The 17,195-nt window shown below is 39.5% G+C and overlaps 1 protein-coding gene across 1 annotated transcript in view; it reads right to left on the reverse strand.

Moving 5' to 3' along the window:
* The window catches only part of hcn4 (hyperpolarization activated cyclic nucleotide-gated potassium channel 4), a 168,937-nt gene that overhangs the window by 99,692 nt on the left and 52,050 nt on the right, over nucleotides 1-17,195 (reverse strand). Inside the window, exon 2 of the mRNA XM_056478009.1 lies at nucleotides 11,628-12,051. Within this exon, the coding sequence (XP_056333984.1) occupies nucleotides 11,628-12,051 (424 nt within the window). The remainder of the gene's footprint in view (nucleotides 1-11,627; nucleotides 12,052-17,195) is intronic.

Genomic DNA, 17,195 nt, shown 5'->3' on the forward strand with positions numbered 1-17,195 from the left:
CTCTTTAACCCGCCCCATGCCAGTTTAGCCAATTATATTTCAGCACCCTGGGTTTCCTTGTTGGAAAACAGCTTATTTCATTCATTCAGTCAGGAAGGCTCTCAAAGCATGTGTCTGTGACCGAAATATGACCACCAGTGGACAGAAGCAGACTCCAAAATGAGACGCAGATTCAGAATTCTACATGAGGTGTTTATTGATTAGCAAATGATGTAAATATTACGCACTTGAATATTAGGTGAGCAGGTTACGTTGTAACCCCATGTCCTAACAACACTACGTGACGAGATACACAGTGATAAGCAATTTGGCTGTTTGCACCATAAAAATAAATAAATAAATAATATTTTATATATATATATATATATATATATATATATATATATATATATATATATATATATATATATATATATATATATATATATATATTTTATATATATATATATATATATATATATATATATATATATATATATATATATAAAATATAATATAATACATGTTTGATATAATAATATACATGTTTGATAAAAATAGCTATTTCTTTTAATATTAAAATGTAAATACCTATCTATCTCTACCTACCTACTCATCCATCTACCTACCTACCCATCCATCCATCTATCTACCTACCTACCCATTCATCCATCCATCCATCCACCTATCCGTCCGTCCGTCCGTCCGTCCGTCCGTCCGTCCGTCTATCTATCTATCTATCTATCTATCTATCTATCTATCTATCTATCTATCTATCTATCTATCTATCTATCTATCTATCTATCTATCTATCTATCTATCTATCTATCTATCTATCTATCTATCTATCTATCTGTGTATGGTTAAATTAATGGAGTTCGTTTAATATATTTTCATTAAAGTGTAAATCAATTTACAAAATAATATAAATCTGGCTGACTGCTTTACTTCCACTTTAAACATGCATGTAATTAAGAATAGTCAATTAAGTAAAAGAATATGCTAATAAACAAATACTAGACTGAGTTTTTGAAAAATATTAGGTAGAAGATACAGCCTCACACATTCATGCATTGTCCCTTATTTAACAGGGGTCGCCACAGTGGAATGAACCACCAACTATTCCAGCATATGTTTTAAACAGCGGATATCCTTCCAGCCTCAACCCAGTACTGGGAAACACCCATACACACTCATACTGTATAGTTAATCAATTCCCCTATAGTGCATGTGTTTGGACTGTGGGGGAAACATGCAAACTCCACACAGAAACACCAACTGACCCAGCCGGGACTCGAACCAGCGACCTTCTTGCTGAGCCTCACATATGTACTATGTATATTGCATTTGCACATTGGAAAAAGCACAGAAATGCTACAGTATATACAGTCCCACACAGCTTAAAACTAATGAGAATGCATGAGTAATATGATAGTTTGCCATCCACTGCACTGCTAATCTGAGGGTGTTTGTATATTCCTTATTTACATGGTTTTAAAGCCCACCTGCTGTGTGCATATTTATATTTGCACATTTGCCTTTTAAGTGTGCCAAACATTCTTACAACCCCTAATTCGCTGCTTCTCCATCCTTGAAAGATTTTATCTCATACTAGGAGCTAGATTCATTCAAAAAATATATATATACACTCACCGGCCACTTTATTAGGTACACCTGTCCAACTGCTCGTTAACGTAAATTTCTAATCAGCCAATCACATGGCAGCAGCTCAGTGCATTTAGGCATGTAGACATGGTCCAGATGATCTGCTGCAGTTCAAAGCAAGCATCAGAATGGGGAAGAAAGGGGATTTAAGTGACTTTGAACGTGGCATGGTTGTTGGTGCCAGACGGGCTGGTCTGAGTATTTCAGAAACTGCTGATTTACTGAGATTTTCATGCACAACCATCTCTAGGGTTTACAGAGAATGGTCCGACAAAGAAGAAATATCCAGTGAGCGGCAGTTCTGTGGGCGCAAATGCGTTGTTGATGCCAGAGGTCAGAGGAGAATGGCCAGACTGGTTCCAGCTGATAGAAAGGCAGCAGTAACTCAAATAAGCACTCGTTACAACCGAGGTCTGCAGAAGAGCATCTCTGAACACACAACACGTCCAACCTTGAGGCGGATGGGCTACAGCAGCAGAAGACCACACCGTGTGCCACTCCTGTCAGCTAAGAACAGGAAACTGAGGCTACAATTCACACAGGCTCACCAAAACTGGACAATAGAAGATTGGAGAAACGTTGCCTGGTCTGATGAGTCTCCATTTCTGCTGCCACATTCGGATGCTCGGCTCACAATTTGGCCTCAACATCATGAAATCATGGATCCATCCTGCCTTGTATCAGGTTGGTGGTGGTGTAATGGTGTGGGGGAGATTTTCTTTGGGTCCATTAGTACCAATTGATCATCATGTCAACGCCACAGCCAACCTGAGTATTGTCGCTGACCATGTCCATCCCTTTATGACCACAGTGTCTTCTGATGGCTACTTCCAGCAGGATAATGCACCACGTCATAAAGCATGAATCATCTCCGACTCTGCAGCAAATCTGCAGCAACTGCGTGATGGTATCATGTCAATATGGAGCAAAATATCTCAGGAATATTTCCAGTATCTTGTTGAATCTATGCCACCAAGGATTAAGGCAGTTCTGAAGGCAGAAGGTCATCCAACCTGGAAAACCTAATAAAGTGGCCGGTGAGTGTGTGTGTAAATGTATTAGATAAATATAATACATTTTTTTATTGTGTGCACTTGAATTGTTCTTGAGAATATATTTAAATATTTTGTGCATGTATATTTGGTTCCATGCATGTGATTTTTGGCCATCCACGTGTACATTATGGATTTTGCATGAATTATTTTTGAGACCAATCTAGCTCCATAGCCAGGTGTGTGTCTCTAAACCAGACCAGAACAGATATATTAGTGTTTGTGCAGTCAGAAGCGGGAAAACCTCCAGCGACCGTCACTGAAGAACCTCAGGGGTCTCTACGCCATATTGGATGTTACGCTTTCCATCCTGAACATCCAATCGAAGCGACACGAACCATAAATCAGAACAATCCCAGTTGCCGATATTAATAGAGATGGACTCCCTGCCTTGGCTCGATAAACAAACGCAGATGGTCCAGCAACACGAACGCTGCAAACTCCGGTTATTGAGAAGTTCACACAAAGAGTGGTTAAGCTTCGTCATTAGCATAATATGAGGCAAAAGGGGCTGCTTGAGCTCTTAAACACACGCACTTCATTAGTACTCTCAGCGCTGGCCTGAAAACGGCCCTGGATGCTCAAAGTGAGGTTTGTTTTGATGGCGGCGTCTCAGCGAGAGCATCTGCTGATCGCAGGAGAGACTCATTAAGCCTCCATTTGAGTCTGATTTAATAACACGCAGACTAACTGGATTCACTCACACAGGAGACAAACTACAACTTCAGGATAAGAAGATGCATTAGTTTGGGAGATTATCAGAGTTAGATGTCTGTCTATCAGTTTCAAAAGTGAACCGGCTTAATCAATGCATGATGTTCGAATGCTTTTCAAGAGTTCACACTTAGCTGATAATCAATAAAGCGTATTTGGCATGCTGTCCCGGGAAAGAGCCCTGAGCTCGTAATATCCTCGTGCCCGGGGCTCCCTCCTGTTAGAAGGGCGAGAGGGGAGTTCGAGCTCAGGTAGGTCTCGGGAGCTCCCCTGCTTGTCGCTGCGTGAGAAGTGTAAACTAGGGTTGTTTCATTGATAATGTTTAGTCGATTGACTATGTTTTATGTTTTTGGATGGTGGGAGGAAACCGGGGGACCCGGGGGAAACCCACGCGAACACGGGGAGAACATGTAAACTCCGCACAGAAACACCAACCAGTCCTATAGGAAGTTGGACTAGTGGTGTTCTTGCTGTGAGGCCACAGCATAGCCGCTGGGCTACCGTGTCGCCCATCGGAAAAAGAGGGAGGAAGTAGGGGTGGAAAGGGGGAGCTTCAAGACGAAGGTAACTGGAGTGAAAAACTCTGGTTATTTATAATGTGTCCGTAATCATCTAATTGGTCAGATTACGGAGCTAATTAGGAGCCAGCCGTGTTGATTATAAGCACGGGATCCTCTCGAAATTAGTTTATGAATAAACCACACTTAGCTAATGCTTTGCACTACAGTCATGTGACTGTGCACAATACAATACTGCAATATCTTGGGAAAAAAACTCTCAACATTGTCAATATGGCTAGTGGCTGACCAATACAGGTTTAACTATTGCACACGGGGTAACTTTCAAACAGACTAAATGACTGTATTATTCTACTGCTTTTTTATTGAACATTTCAGATTTTGGACTATATAAAACAAAGCCCGAGATCCACCCAAATATAATAAAACTATTAAAAGTAATACTGCAATAATAGATAGACTGTATCAGATGTATTTCTATCCTGATTTTCTCTCTCATATTTGACTAAAATTGTGCAGTTTTCTTACTGGCGCCTTATATTTATTTGTTGTATATTCCAAACTAATAATGTCCAGAAGGAAGAGTTTCCGAGAAAGATCAACAGGAGTAGATGGATCCAGCCATATTTTAAGGATTGTTTATTTCAGAGCAGTCAGAACAACGGACAGAATGCTTCTTTGGTCTAACAGGAGAAAAAGTAAAGGGTCGCATTGGAAATGAGTTCTCATTAGATCTGTAGGTAGGTTGCGTAACCTGGACCAGAATAATGCAATTTGGGGATATTTGCCAGAAAATATGTATATAACTCAGCTGACAAATGTTAATTATAAAACGTTAATGTTAAGTTAGATTGAGATCACCAGCAACTAATGATAATGTTATTTTGACGCCCAATAACTATGTGAATTGACGTTGATATTTGGTTGATTTTGGGTTGTGTTAGAAAGTGAACAAAATCCAATGCTGAACCAACATCTTAAACGAATACTGACATTTATTCCTCAGGTGTGGCAACCAAAACCCGTCTGATAGACATCATGGTGGTAACGTCCGCACAACATCAAGATGTAACATCATTAAACGTTGATATTTTGTTGTTTTTAGGTTGCTTTGGAAAGTAACCAAAATTCAAAGTCTGTCTGAGATTGGACATTGATCTGACGTTTGGTTCTGACGTCAACCCGATTTTCATTTCCAAACAAAATGCAATGTCCCACGATGTTAGGGTACAATCTGGCGTCATGTTGACGTCTTGTGCCTGCTGGGTAGTATCTTGTGCAAAGTTGTTACATAAATAACAAGTCTGCTTTTCTTTTCATTTTAAATAATGGGCAGGGGGTAGCAAAGGCCTTAAAAATGAACGTTTATAATGAATCATTTGGTGAGCTGGGTTTTATGAAGTTACAAAACAGTTCTCCCAGAGAGTCTCTTGATCAATAAATGTATTGAGTTCTCTCTTCCAGAAGCCCTCAATTAGGATATTTGAATATTGTTGTACAGGTGATTTATAAATTATATTTACAATACCTTTTATAACACATTTATCAGTTTTTTATGCTTTTTTTATTTATTTTTTTATTATTTGTTTTTTATTTCTCTTATACTTGTTTCTTTTATTCCTGTTTATGTAAAGCACTTTGAATTGCCACTGTGTATGAAATGTGCTATATAAATACACTTGCCTTGCCTCTAGTAGGGGTATGAACCCACACTGGTCACATGGTCTCAAAAGGGAGAGCTGTCTCACTTTTCAAGAGCTGTCTCCCTTTTGAACTCTGCCCCTCACTGACTCTTTTGCCCCCCCAATACACACCCCACACTCCTCTAACTTATACTCCTCACAATCACTGCACTATTTAACATTTGCACATTTAAAGTTTGCACATATTCATTGCACTGATTCACTTATCTGAACTGTACACACCCACTGCACATGGACATTTGTAATTGTTTATCTATCTGCCACTCCTGATTATTAACAGCATCCTGTACATATATTCATTTATTGTAAATCTGTTCATAGCTAATACAACCTGTATATAATGTTGATAGTACATCCATCTGTAAATATCACCATAGTTTTTTGTAACTTATAACTTATACCTGTATCCTGCACTTGCTGCTATTGCACTGCTGGTTAGACCTAAACTGCATTTCATTGCCTTGTACTTGTACATGTGTAATGACAATAAAGTTGAATCTAATCTAATCTAATCTAATCTAATCTAATCTAATCTAATCTAATGGTTTGGTGACGATCATCATGTGATCGATTCGGTTCGAGTCGATATCACGGTGCATTAAGGATGCTTTCCATATACAATTATATTTTTTTCTTCACACCACATGAATTCTTGAATTAAAATTGTAAATATTTTATATTTATACAGTATATCATCTGTAACACAAGTTTGTCCTTTAATAAAAGCAGTCAGGTATATGAACTGCACCTTTAGTTTCACCTGCTGAAAGAAAAGGTTTCAAACAGAACTCTAATACAACTACAGAAGACAACATGAGCATTTATAGCAAGCAAACTAATGTAAATATAATTCCGCTTGCTTTCTCAGCATTGTTGAGTGTGTTCTTACATCCCTATGATTGGTCATTGTGTTTACACGCTCAACAGAACGGGCTGCGATTGGCTCAAAAACTGTCAGAGCTGTTCACCGATGAGTAACGTGGACACCGAAGAATGTGCGGTAACAGTCTGTTTGCGCATAATGATAGGCACATTGCGCAGCCATCACAGCTGATCAGTGATAGACGCTGTGGAGAAAACTCACTCTATAGACACTCGTGTCAGGATCCACAAGTATCACTTTAATAGCGATAGAGAAGAGGAAAAGTTGCCTTACAAAACACGCCAGGTATAAAGTGTGTGTGAGAGAAAGAGAGACAGAGAGAGAGAAAGAGAGCTTTCATTTTCTCCCTAGCAGTGAATAGTGTCTCCTGGTTCTGCAGTACTTCAGTGAAAGACTCCAGCAAACACACATGCAGTGAATTGTGCACAGTTGTCTGCTTTTTAAGTAGTTGGAGCATTTTAATTACTCATTCGAACAGTATCCTACCGCAACAAATGAGAATAATGACGTCAGTACGTAATAACCGGTGATGATCGACTCATGAACCGATACCGAATTTGAAGAAATGATTAATTTCGATACCCCTTGAGTCTTATTCTACTATTCTTTAAAGTACTGATAGCATTTCTTCTTCCATGCTTCCCTATAGGCATGCAACAGTCTGGGTGGTATGCTTCTTTGGGGCTTCTCCACACCGTAACTCTCCCAGATGTGGGTCACACAGTAAGGGTAAACTCAGAGAACAATATGTGTTTCACATTGTCCTCAGACCAAGATTTTGGCTTCTGGCACCATTGAAACTGGCGTTTGGCATGAGTGAGCAAACGTTTGGCTATGGCATCACACCATGTATATTGACCCTGTTGAGCGCCAGACCAACAGTTTTGGTGGAAACCGGAGAGTTGAGGTGCGCATTTCATTCTGCAGCGAGTCACATTAAAATATTAAAAAATGTCAACAAGTCACTTCCAACTTAAGGGTAAAAGCTGTTTGAAGAAAGAGTAATGTCCCATAATGCAATTGAATAGCAGAAATAAATAGGGGGGAAAACAGAAATCAAAAAATACAGAGAAATGCTAATCTATGAATATTTTTAGTGTATTTTTTCTGATTTTGATTGTAATGTAAAAACATGCACCTTTTGTAAAGCTGCTTTGGAACAATTATTGTGAACATGCTATACTTATAAACTCAAAATGAACATACTAATAATGCGTCGCAATGCAAACTTCAGCTTAAACACTGCTCTGAAAGCTAGTGTCACAATCCAGTTAGTCAAACATGCAGATTTATTGATGTCTCCTGAATTTCTGACATGTTTTGCACACGTCTAATAAGCTCGGCTCATTTTGCGGTGTGCTGCTATGGAAAAGCATATGTAGAGTGACTAAATGAGGCACCAGCTGCGTTTCACACATTCGCTTCTCCCCGTTCACCTCTCAGACCCTGTTCACCCGTTCACCCACTGATGCAGCGAGAGACGCTTCTCATCAGCGCTTTAATCAGCAACCAAACCGATCCTCCAGAGGATGAGGGAAAATTACAGGCTAATGTTAGCACTCTACTTTGAAATATTCAGTAATTGATACATGCAAGACTCAACACTTCGATTTCTGCCAAAGCTCCCAGACTGCCTGCAAATGAGAGTCATGTGACATATGCTGCACCCGGCCTGTGATTTCAGAAAAACCACACTCAAGATATTAACCAGACACCGAATGCACATCTCAATAAATTCACAAAATAAATACACTCAAATGAGGAGAAATACTGAATCTGAAACATAAAAAAAACTCAATTTAAAGTCAATATTATATGAGTCACTGATATGGCAGCTGTGCATTTATTTCTCCTTGACAATTACAGGAGAAATCTTTATCCTTAAACCAAACAAAGGCTTTCTTTAACTACGCATTATTAAAGAAAGCCATTAAAAGAATAGCTCACCATCAAAAAAATCATACTCATTTATATACGATAAGTGTGCACCACCAATAATTCAAATATAGTAGTAGTAGTAGTAGAAGTAGTAGTAGTACTATACTAATACTACTACTACTACTACTACTAATAATAATAATAATAATAAACTTCTAAAAGCTTAAAAACACCATAATATGTGTTCAGATATTTCAGAAACATGCTAGGTGAACATTCTTGTTTATCTGAAAAACAATGCTGAAGTCAGATGTTCTGCTTTAAAAATGTGCATCACGTGCCGGAACAGCTGTCTTTGTTTTGGTCAGTTAACCCACCCACAGTTTAGCCAATTATATTTCAGCACCTGGTTGCCTTGGTGTAAAACAGCGTATTTCAGTCATTTATTCAGCTCTCAAAGTGTGCGTCCGTGACTAAAATGCGACCTCCGGTGGACAGTAGCAGACTCCGAAATGAGATGCAGATTCAGAGTTCCACATGAGGTTATTAATTAGCAAATAATATAAATATTACGAGTGTTAACATCAGGTTAGCAGGTTACATTGTAACCCCGTGTCCTAACAACACGGTACATGAGGAGATATGCAGTGATAAGCAATTTGGCTGCACTCCAGCGAAATGGTCAGGCTTATAATCTAATGAATACATATTAAACCTCTTTAACTTTATTAAACGTAGATGCTGAATCACTGATATGTGATATGTCTGCAGTCTCAGTTTTGAAGTTCAGTTTCAGACAGTTTATTTTATTGTCCAGATCTGAGGTGAACCATCTGCTGCTGCTTTCAGTAGTACGGCAATAAATGTGATGTAAAATGGCATTCAGACTCACATTATTAGCATTGAACACTGAATAAAGCACATGAGCTGTACCTGAGCTGATCATTGATCACCTGTGAGAAATAGATGCCATTTCTAAAACATATATTTCAGGTGTTGGAAAGGACAAAAACTTATTTTAGTATGGAAAATATTTCTTCTATTACATGCCATTGCTTTTGTTTAGAAAACGGTACAAATCAGCCTTTAGGTTCGATAGTCAGCCTCACTCACACTAATCTGGCAACCTGCGCTTGCGTAAACTTGATAGGGGAGAAGCCGAGTGAAAATGTGTTTTGATCCAAGAGTGCAATACCTAGTTCAACCACTGAGTGTCAAACTTACATCCTGCACCTTCAATAATAATAATAATAATAATAATAATAATAATAATAATAATAATAATAATAATAATAATAACAATAATAATAATAACAACAATAATAATAATAATAATAATAATAACAATAATAATAATAATAATAATAATAATAATAAAGTACACCAGGGCTATTCAATTAGTTTGTCATGGGGGCCAGTTCATGAAAAGCTCGCATCGCTCTTTGGTGTTAAAGATCAAAACTTTAAACAAAGTTATGCCACCTGTGTGCTAGTTTAGTTGCAGCAGTTTTGTTCCATGCAACAGTTTGAGTTGAGAAGCCTTTACGCTTAAGTATTCAAGTAATTATTATTATTATTATTATTATTATTATTGTTATTGTTATTATTGTTATTATTATTATTATTATTATTATTACTATTGTTGTTGTTGTTGTTGTTATTATTATTATTATTGTTATTATTATTATAATTATTATTATTATTATTATTATTATTATTTTTATTTTTATTATTATTATTATTATTATTATTATTATTATTATTATTATTATTGTGATTATTATTATTATTATTTTTATTATTATTATTATTGTTATTATTATTATTATTATTATTATTATTATTATTATTATTATTATTTTTATTATTATTATTATTGTTATTATTATTATTATTATTATTATTATTATTGTGATTATTATTATTGTTATTATTATTATTATTATTGTTATTATTATTATTATTATTATTATTGTGATTATTATTATTATTATTATATTCATGATCATTAATTCAGCAGCATATAGTGGCGCAATGGGTAGCACGATCAACTCACAGCAAGAAGGTCACTGGTTTGAGCCCCAGTTGGGTCAGTTGGAATTTGTGTGGAGTTTGCATGTTCTCCCCAGTTTCCCCCACAGTCTAAAGACATGCACTATAGGTGAATTTAATAAGCTAAATTGGCTGTAGTGTATGTGTGTGAAAGTGTGTGTATGGGTTGGAAGGGCATCCGCTACGTAAAACATATGCTGGACAAGTTGGCGGTTCATTCCACTGTGGCGACCCCTGATTAATAAAGGGACTAAGCCGAGAAGAAAATAAATGAATGAACTATTATCGTGGAGGGAAAAATAATAAAAAGACTTGACAGGTATATAAAAAAAATGTGTCAAGTCTAATGCTGTTCACACCAGATGCGGAAATAGCGTCAAGTGCGAGGGATTTACATGTTAAGTCAATGCAAACGCGCAAATAGACATCCTGCGGCACGATACGAGCATTGAGCACAAATTGAGCATTTTGCGCGTTTAACGTGCGAGCCGCTCAAGTTAAAAAATCTAAACTTAAGCGGACATTCGCGCCGCGTTAACCAATCAGGAGCTTGCTCTTGTGGGGGCGTGATTGTGACGTAGCGCCTGTTGTTGGTATCCTGGGGGAAATCCTCCAGCCGACATGACAACAGCTCATCAAACTGGGCTCTGCTTAGTCAGAAACACCGCTGAAAGCCTCCGTCATGCAGGTTCAGTTTCTGTAGGGGTTTATGAGCTCACAGAGCTGGGTGCACCTCTGAAAGGATCAAGTGGACTCAGACACAGTCCCAAACATACTGATGCTGTTTTTCAATCTTCATAATGTACTTAAGCACAGTTATTTTCTCATTAAAATCCATCTTAGCCATTTAGCAGCGAAGCTACAGTCACCGGGCAGACAGAAGCCCTGCCCATGACACAAATCTGGATTTTCACACGCGAATGAAGCTAGTAAACTCAAATGTTTACGTGCATCTATTTATGCGCGAATATCGCGATTTATCCGCGCGTTCCTCATCTGGTGTGAACACAGCATTACATCTCACACAATGAAGAAGTATAGCTAATGTGAATCCCTCAGCATCAGATGGTCATCATACAGTATAGAGCTGCAGTTAGAACTATTAGCCATTCTGAATTATAAGCCCCCCCTGTATACTACATGTAAAATTGCTGTGTGTGTGTGTGTGTGTGTGTGTACTTACCTCCTCCCACTGGTGTATGTATCGTATGAGGCGTGAGAGCCGTAGCAGCCGCAGCAGACTGAGGATTTTGGTGAATCTGACGATCCGCAGAGCTCGCGCCGTCTTGTAGAAATCCGAATCGATGCGCGTCTCCACTATGAGGAAGATGTAGTCCACGGGGATGGAGGAGATGAAGTCCACCACGAACCACGAGCGCAGATACTTGATCTTGATCTGCTGAGGGTCCAGGATGATCTCTGCGTTGTCCTCCTTAACGATCCCCGTGCGGAAGTTTAGCACCAGATCCATCAGGAAGAAAGTGTCGGAGACCACGTTGAAGACGATCCACGGCGGCGTGTGCTCATCTTTAAAGAAGGTGATGCCGACCGGGATGATGATCAGATTGCCCACCATCAGGAGCAGCATGGTCAGATCCCAGTAAAACCTGCAGAAATGACACCAGCAAATCAGTAACTGTAATAATTAGCAGAGGCAAGAGTAAGTCACAAGTTTTAAAAGGCGACCTACTAGATGTAAAATGCGTCTCTGATGACTCAAGAGTGTATATGTGAAGTTTCAGCTCAAAATACCACACAGATAATGCTCTCTAGCTCTCTGAAATGGACCCTTTTTTGATCCTAATTGTGCTGTTTTGGTGACTGTCGCTTTAAATTCAAATGAGATTGTGCTCTTTTCAGAAGAGGGCGGAGCTACAAATGCTTGAGTCAGCATAGTGGCTGTAACGCGGGGAGTGACAGAGACAACTGAGGTGAGGATCCACGTGCAGGTTTATTCGGCAGTCAATGGTCAACACAGGTGCAAACAGGTGTATAAAGGCAAATCCAGAATCGTAGTCACTATAACAGGCGAGAGGTCGGAAGGCAGGCGGGATAAACAAGGATAAACAAGACTAGGGTCAAAACACGGGAAAACAAGACTAGGAGAAACACGTTGTATTGTCACTTAGAACTCGCAATGTGATGACTGCGTGCTAAGTAGTGTGTGGAAATCAGTCCAGAAGCAGCATCAGCTGTGGGAGTCCAATCAGTGGAGACTTGGAGCAGGTGTGTGTGTGTGTGACATGACTGAATACGTAGTCCATAAGATGTAGTCCATGTGAAAGTGAGTGCTTACCAGCGACCTCTGGTGGTTAGAGATCGCTGGTAATCATGACAGTGGCAGATTCAAAACAGGAATATCTGTGTGGAAATCTGCTTCATCTAAAACTCCACATCTATAATCCTCTTAGTCTATGCTGACATTATCTTCAGCAGCTCAAACACTCCATGGTTTCCGCTACATTCATTCTTCCATGACGCCAAAATTCATCCAGCCACGGCTTCATTACAGCTTCTCATTCAAAATTAAAACATTTAATTTTTTTAATAGCGGGTTATAAACGTAAAGGGTAAGTATTATAACAGAGCAAACTTTTCTTTAATTGTAGTAGTGCTGTGCGTCATTTGTTTAACCCTTTAAGGTGACTAGCTGACTGATAGGTGCATGATGCGTGAGACCCAGCAAACACGACGTATATCCGTTTCACTTTACTTCAGGATGCATTAATATCGCTCTGTAGGTCTATTGGAGACATTCATAAATATTCCTAGCAAATCTAATAAATGTCCGAGACATACTCATTACATAAATGAACTAAATCACACTTCAGCAGCGTTTATTTGAGAGCCCACAAGAAGATCTGCATGCTCTTAAAGCGGCTTATATTTGAGGGGGCGTACAAGAAGTTGTGCACGAGCAGAGGAAATCTGCGCGCAAGCAAAGAGATTCGCATGCTGTAGGCTATTACATGAATGCGATCTCGACTTCTAATACTGCGCTCACGACATTTGTCATTGAAATAAGCCACAGGTAGTTGGTAGATCTGTGTAAAAAAAGGCCTACTGACACAACTGGAAAAAATCCTAGAGGAAGCATTCCACTCTAATGGCTAATGGACAGACGGCTGCTTCTCACTCAGGGCTGCTGTTTATGCTAATGAGGGAGAGATGGGCACTAGTGGGCGGGGCTTTCCCCCTCTGATGACACGTAGAAAGGGAGAATGTCAATCAAAGACCCCGTTTACACTGCCAGTTAAATGTGACCCAATATTGATTTTTTTGCTCACATGTGACACAGATCGGATCTGCTCTATGACCGTGTAAACAAGAAAAAAAACACATGCATTCAGATATTCTGATCGGTTTCAGGCCTCCTTCATATGTGGTAATAAACCCGATACAAATCGGATATGTGACAATGCGACTATCATGTAAACAGGCAGATCGGATTTATTGAGGCATTAAACTTGCGACAATGTGGTACTCATCTGCGATTTAATGACGTAGAAGGAAGAGCATGTGTGGAGACGCCGACGCGGTAAATAACAACAACAGAGGAAACATTCAATTCCCCTTTATTTGTATAGCGCTTTTACAATGTAGATTGTGTCAAAGCAGCTTCACATAAAAGGTCACAGTAAATAGGAACAGTGTAGTTCAGTTTGTAGTGTTTAAGTTCAGTTCAGTTTAGCTCAGTTCAGTGTGGTTTAATAATAACTACTGAGAGTCCAAATACTGAAGAGCAAATCCAACGATGCGCAGCTCTACAGATCCTGAACCATGTAAGGCCAGTGGCGACAGCGGAGAGGAAAAAAAATTGACTAATTGGCGAAAGTGAAGAATTAAAAAACCTTGAGAGAAACCAGGCTCAGTTGGGCACGACCATTTTAATTTCTCCGCTGGCCAAACGTCTCGTGCAGAGCTGCAGTCTCAGTGTCGGAGGCTGGAAGCTGGCCTCAGCGAAGACTCGTCTGTCTCTGGAGCGTCACAGAAATCAGTCTCATGTTCTCCACTCCTCCATGACCATCACAGTAGCTGCTCAGGATACGGCCCGGTCCAGGATAAACCTTGCGATCATCTCGTCGTTTGTCTTGGATCAAATCAGTGACTCTGCATAGTCTGAGGGCCTCAGGAAGAGTATCCCCAGGTGGAAATGGAGAATAAAGAGAATAATTAGCGTAGCTGCTGTTCATAGTGTATATAAACAAGATGCAGAACCTGTGTGGAAACCCGCTAAGTGGTGCACTAAGTGTATGCTTTACTGAACAGATAGGTCTTCAATCTAGTTTTGAATAGGGAGAGTGTGTCTGAGCCTCGAACGTTATCAGGAAGGCTATTGCAGAGTTTAGGAGCTATAAATGAGAAGGCTCGACCTCCTTTACTCGACTTTGCTATTCTAGGTACTACCAGAAGCCCTGAGTTTTGAGATCTAGAAGAGCGAGTTGGATTGTAGCGAGACATGGAGGAGGAAAGTGGCCACAATTTGCTCCCACCAGACTTGAAGTCTCTCTCGTTCCCACAAATTCCTCAGAATGGTGGAGGACACCATATGTAAACCATAGGTGCAAGCTGCGATGACGGCCTTTTCCGTCCTCCACCTACGCCTCAAAATAATTTTAATGTTGGGCGATCTTCGCATTTTTCGCAGAGCTAAAAGCAAGACCATTTCTTCTATTGTGGCTAGTGTGGCGTAGATGCTAGAACCCACCTTTACTTATGCGCGAGGTGATAAATTGTATGGCAAACACATTAATCAGATATGTCACAATTAAATGAACGTGAAACGTGTAAAGCGCAAGCTGAGATCCCCATGCTTGTATTACATAAATGCGATCTCGACTTGTAATTCTGCGCTTACCACATTTGTCATTGAAATAACACTATTAGAAGTTGATGTATCTGGGTAAAAGGCTGCCGCCACCGCTGGAAAACATCCTAGAGGAAACACTGAATGAGCTCCAAACGGCCATGCTTGTATTTGTACGACCTTTTCTTGATGGTTTCACTTTTATTTAAAGCTTTAGCATTCATGCAGATGCTTTGTCCCAGAGACCTCCAAAGGCAGAAGCGAACCGCAGCTAAATGTTTACACATTTGACATTAATTATGTGGATGGATGAGTATTGTGAACAATTTCGATGAAAACATATGGAGGAACACTTTCACCTGTCGAGATGTTCATAATATGAGTTTGTGCTGGCGCTCACCGGCTGCTTCAGGTGCTTGACATGTGTGCACATGAAGCAGCCGGTGAGCGCCAGCATACACACATCGAAGCTTTAAGGTAAACAGGTTTATCGCAAGCATTTCATCGATAATTTTTGACACCGTTAGCATTAAGAAGGTACATAGAAACAATATCTGACTAACATCTAGCAAGGCAAGGCAAGGCAAGTTTATTTATATAGCACATTTCATACACAGTGGCAATTCAGTGCTTTACATAAACAGGAATAAAAGAAACAAGTATAAGAGAAATAAAAACAAATAATCAAATGGTTAAAATAAATAAATAAATAAGCATAAAAACAGATAAAACGTGTTATAAAAGAATGAAAAAGAAGAGAAAAACATAGTAGTTCGATCTGTCGGACGTAGCACAGTGCTCATTCAGTAAAGGCACAGCTAAACAGATGTGTTTTCAGTCTTGATTTGAGCGTGCCTAATGTTGGAGCACATCTGATCATTTCTGGAAGCTGAATCCAGCAGCGAGGGGCGTAGTAGCTGAAAGCCGATTCACCCTGCTTTGACTGAACTCTTGGGATTTCTAATCTATTTGCTCCTAAAGATCTGAGTGATCTGTTAGGTTTGTATTCAGTGAGCATATCTGTAATGTATTGAGCTCCTAGGCCATTTAGTGATTTATAGAGCAGTAATAATACTTTAAAATCTATTCTGAATGTAACTGGGAGCCAGTGTAAAGACCTGAGGACAGGTGTGATGTGCTCTGATTTCCTGGTTCTGGTCAGAATTCTGGCCGCAGCGTTCTGGATGAGCTGCAACTGTCTGACTGTCTTTTTGGGAAGGCCAGTGAGGAGGCCGTTACAGTAATCCACTCTGCTGCTGATAAAAGCATGAACAAGTTTCTCTAAGTCTTCACTGGAAACAAAGCAGCTAAATGTGTCTGGGAAAATATTCAAAGGCTTTTATCTTCACAAACAGTGCGGATGTGAATGCGTCTGAGTGTTCTGATTGGGTAAAGTAGACGTCTCACGCCAGCATGTTCTAGACGTGAACGTGATCTTTCCAGCAATCTTCCTTCTGCGTTCACACAGCGCAGCATTTCAGGAAATCACCGGTAATGTTACAACTTTTCTTTCCAGACAATTGCTGGGACGAATTTACCGATATTTTCAAAAAGGACCTGTTCACACATACAGATCTTTCTGGAAAATTGCCGGTAATTTTCTGGAAAGGTCTGTATGTCAGAAAGGGGCCAATGACTGCAGCTCTGAACAGCCTCACAGCAGCTCGATCGCTCAAATCGGCAAGATATGACCAGATAGGCGAGTACAGATCGAGTCATAAAATGTGATTATCGGCCGATACCGATCTCCGGGAGAGGGCTATGCTCTGATTCAATGCTGAATAACCAATCAGAGCTATACATACTATGCAGGCCAAAAATGTCCTAAAAATGTGCTATATGCACAGCAAGTGTTTATTAGCCACCGATAAACTTACAGGGAACGTGTAATGTGACTATTTTCAATTTCCTGAGGTTTCATTTTACAGCATCAGTAAAGTAATT

The sequence above is a fragment of the Danio aesculapii genome, chromosome 18, assembly GCF_903798145.1.
Source record: "Danio aesculapii chromosome 18, fDanAes4.1, whole genome shotgun sequence".
NCBI lineage: Eukaryota > Metazoa > Chordata > Actinopteri > Cypriniformes > Danionidae > Danio > Danio aesculapii.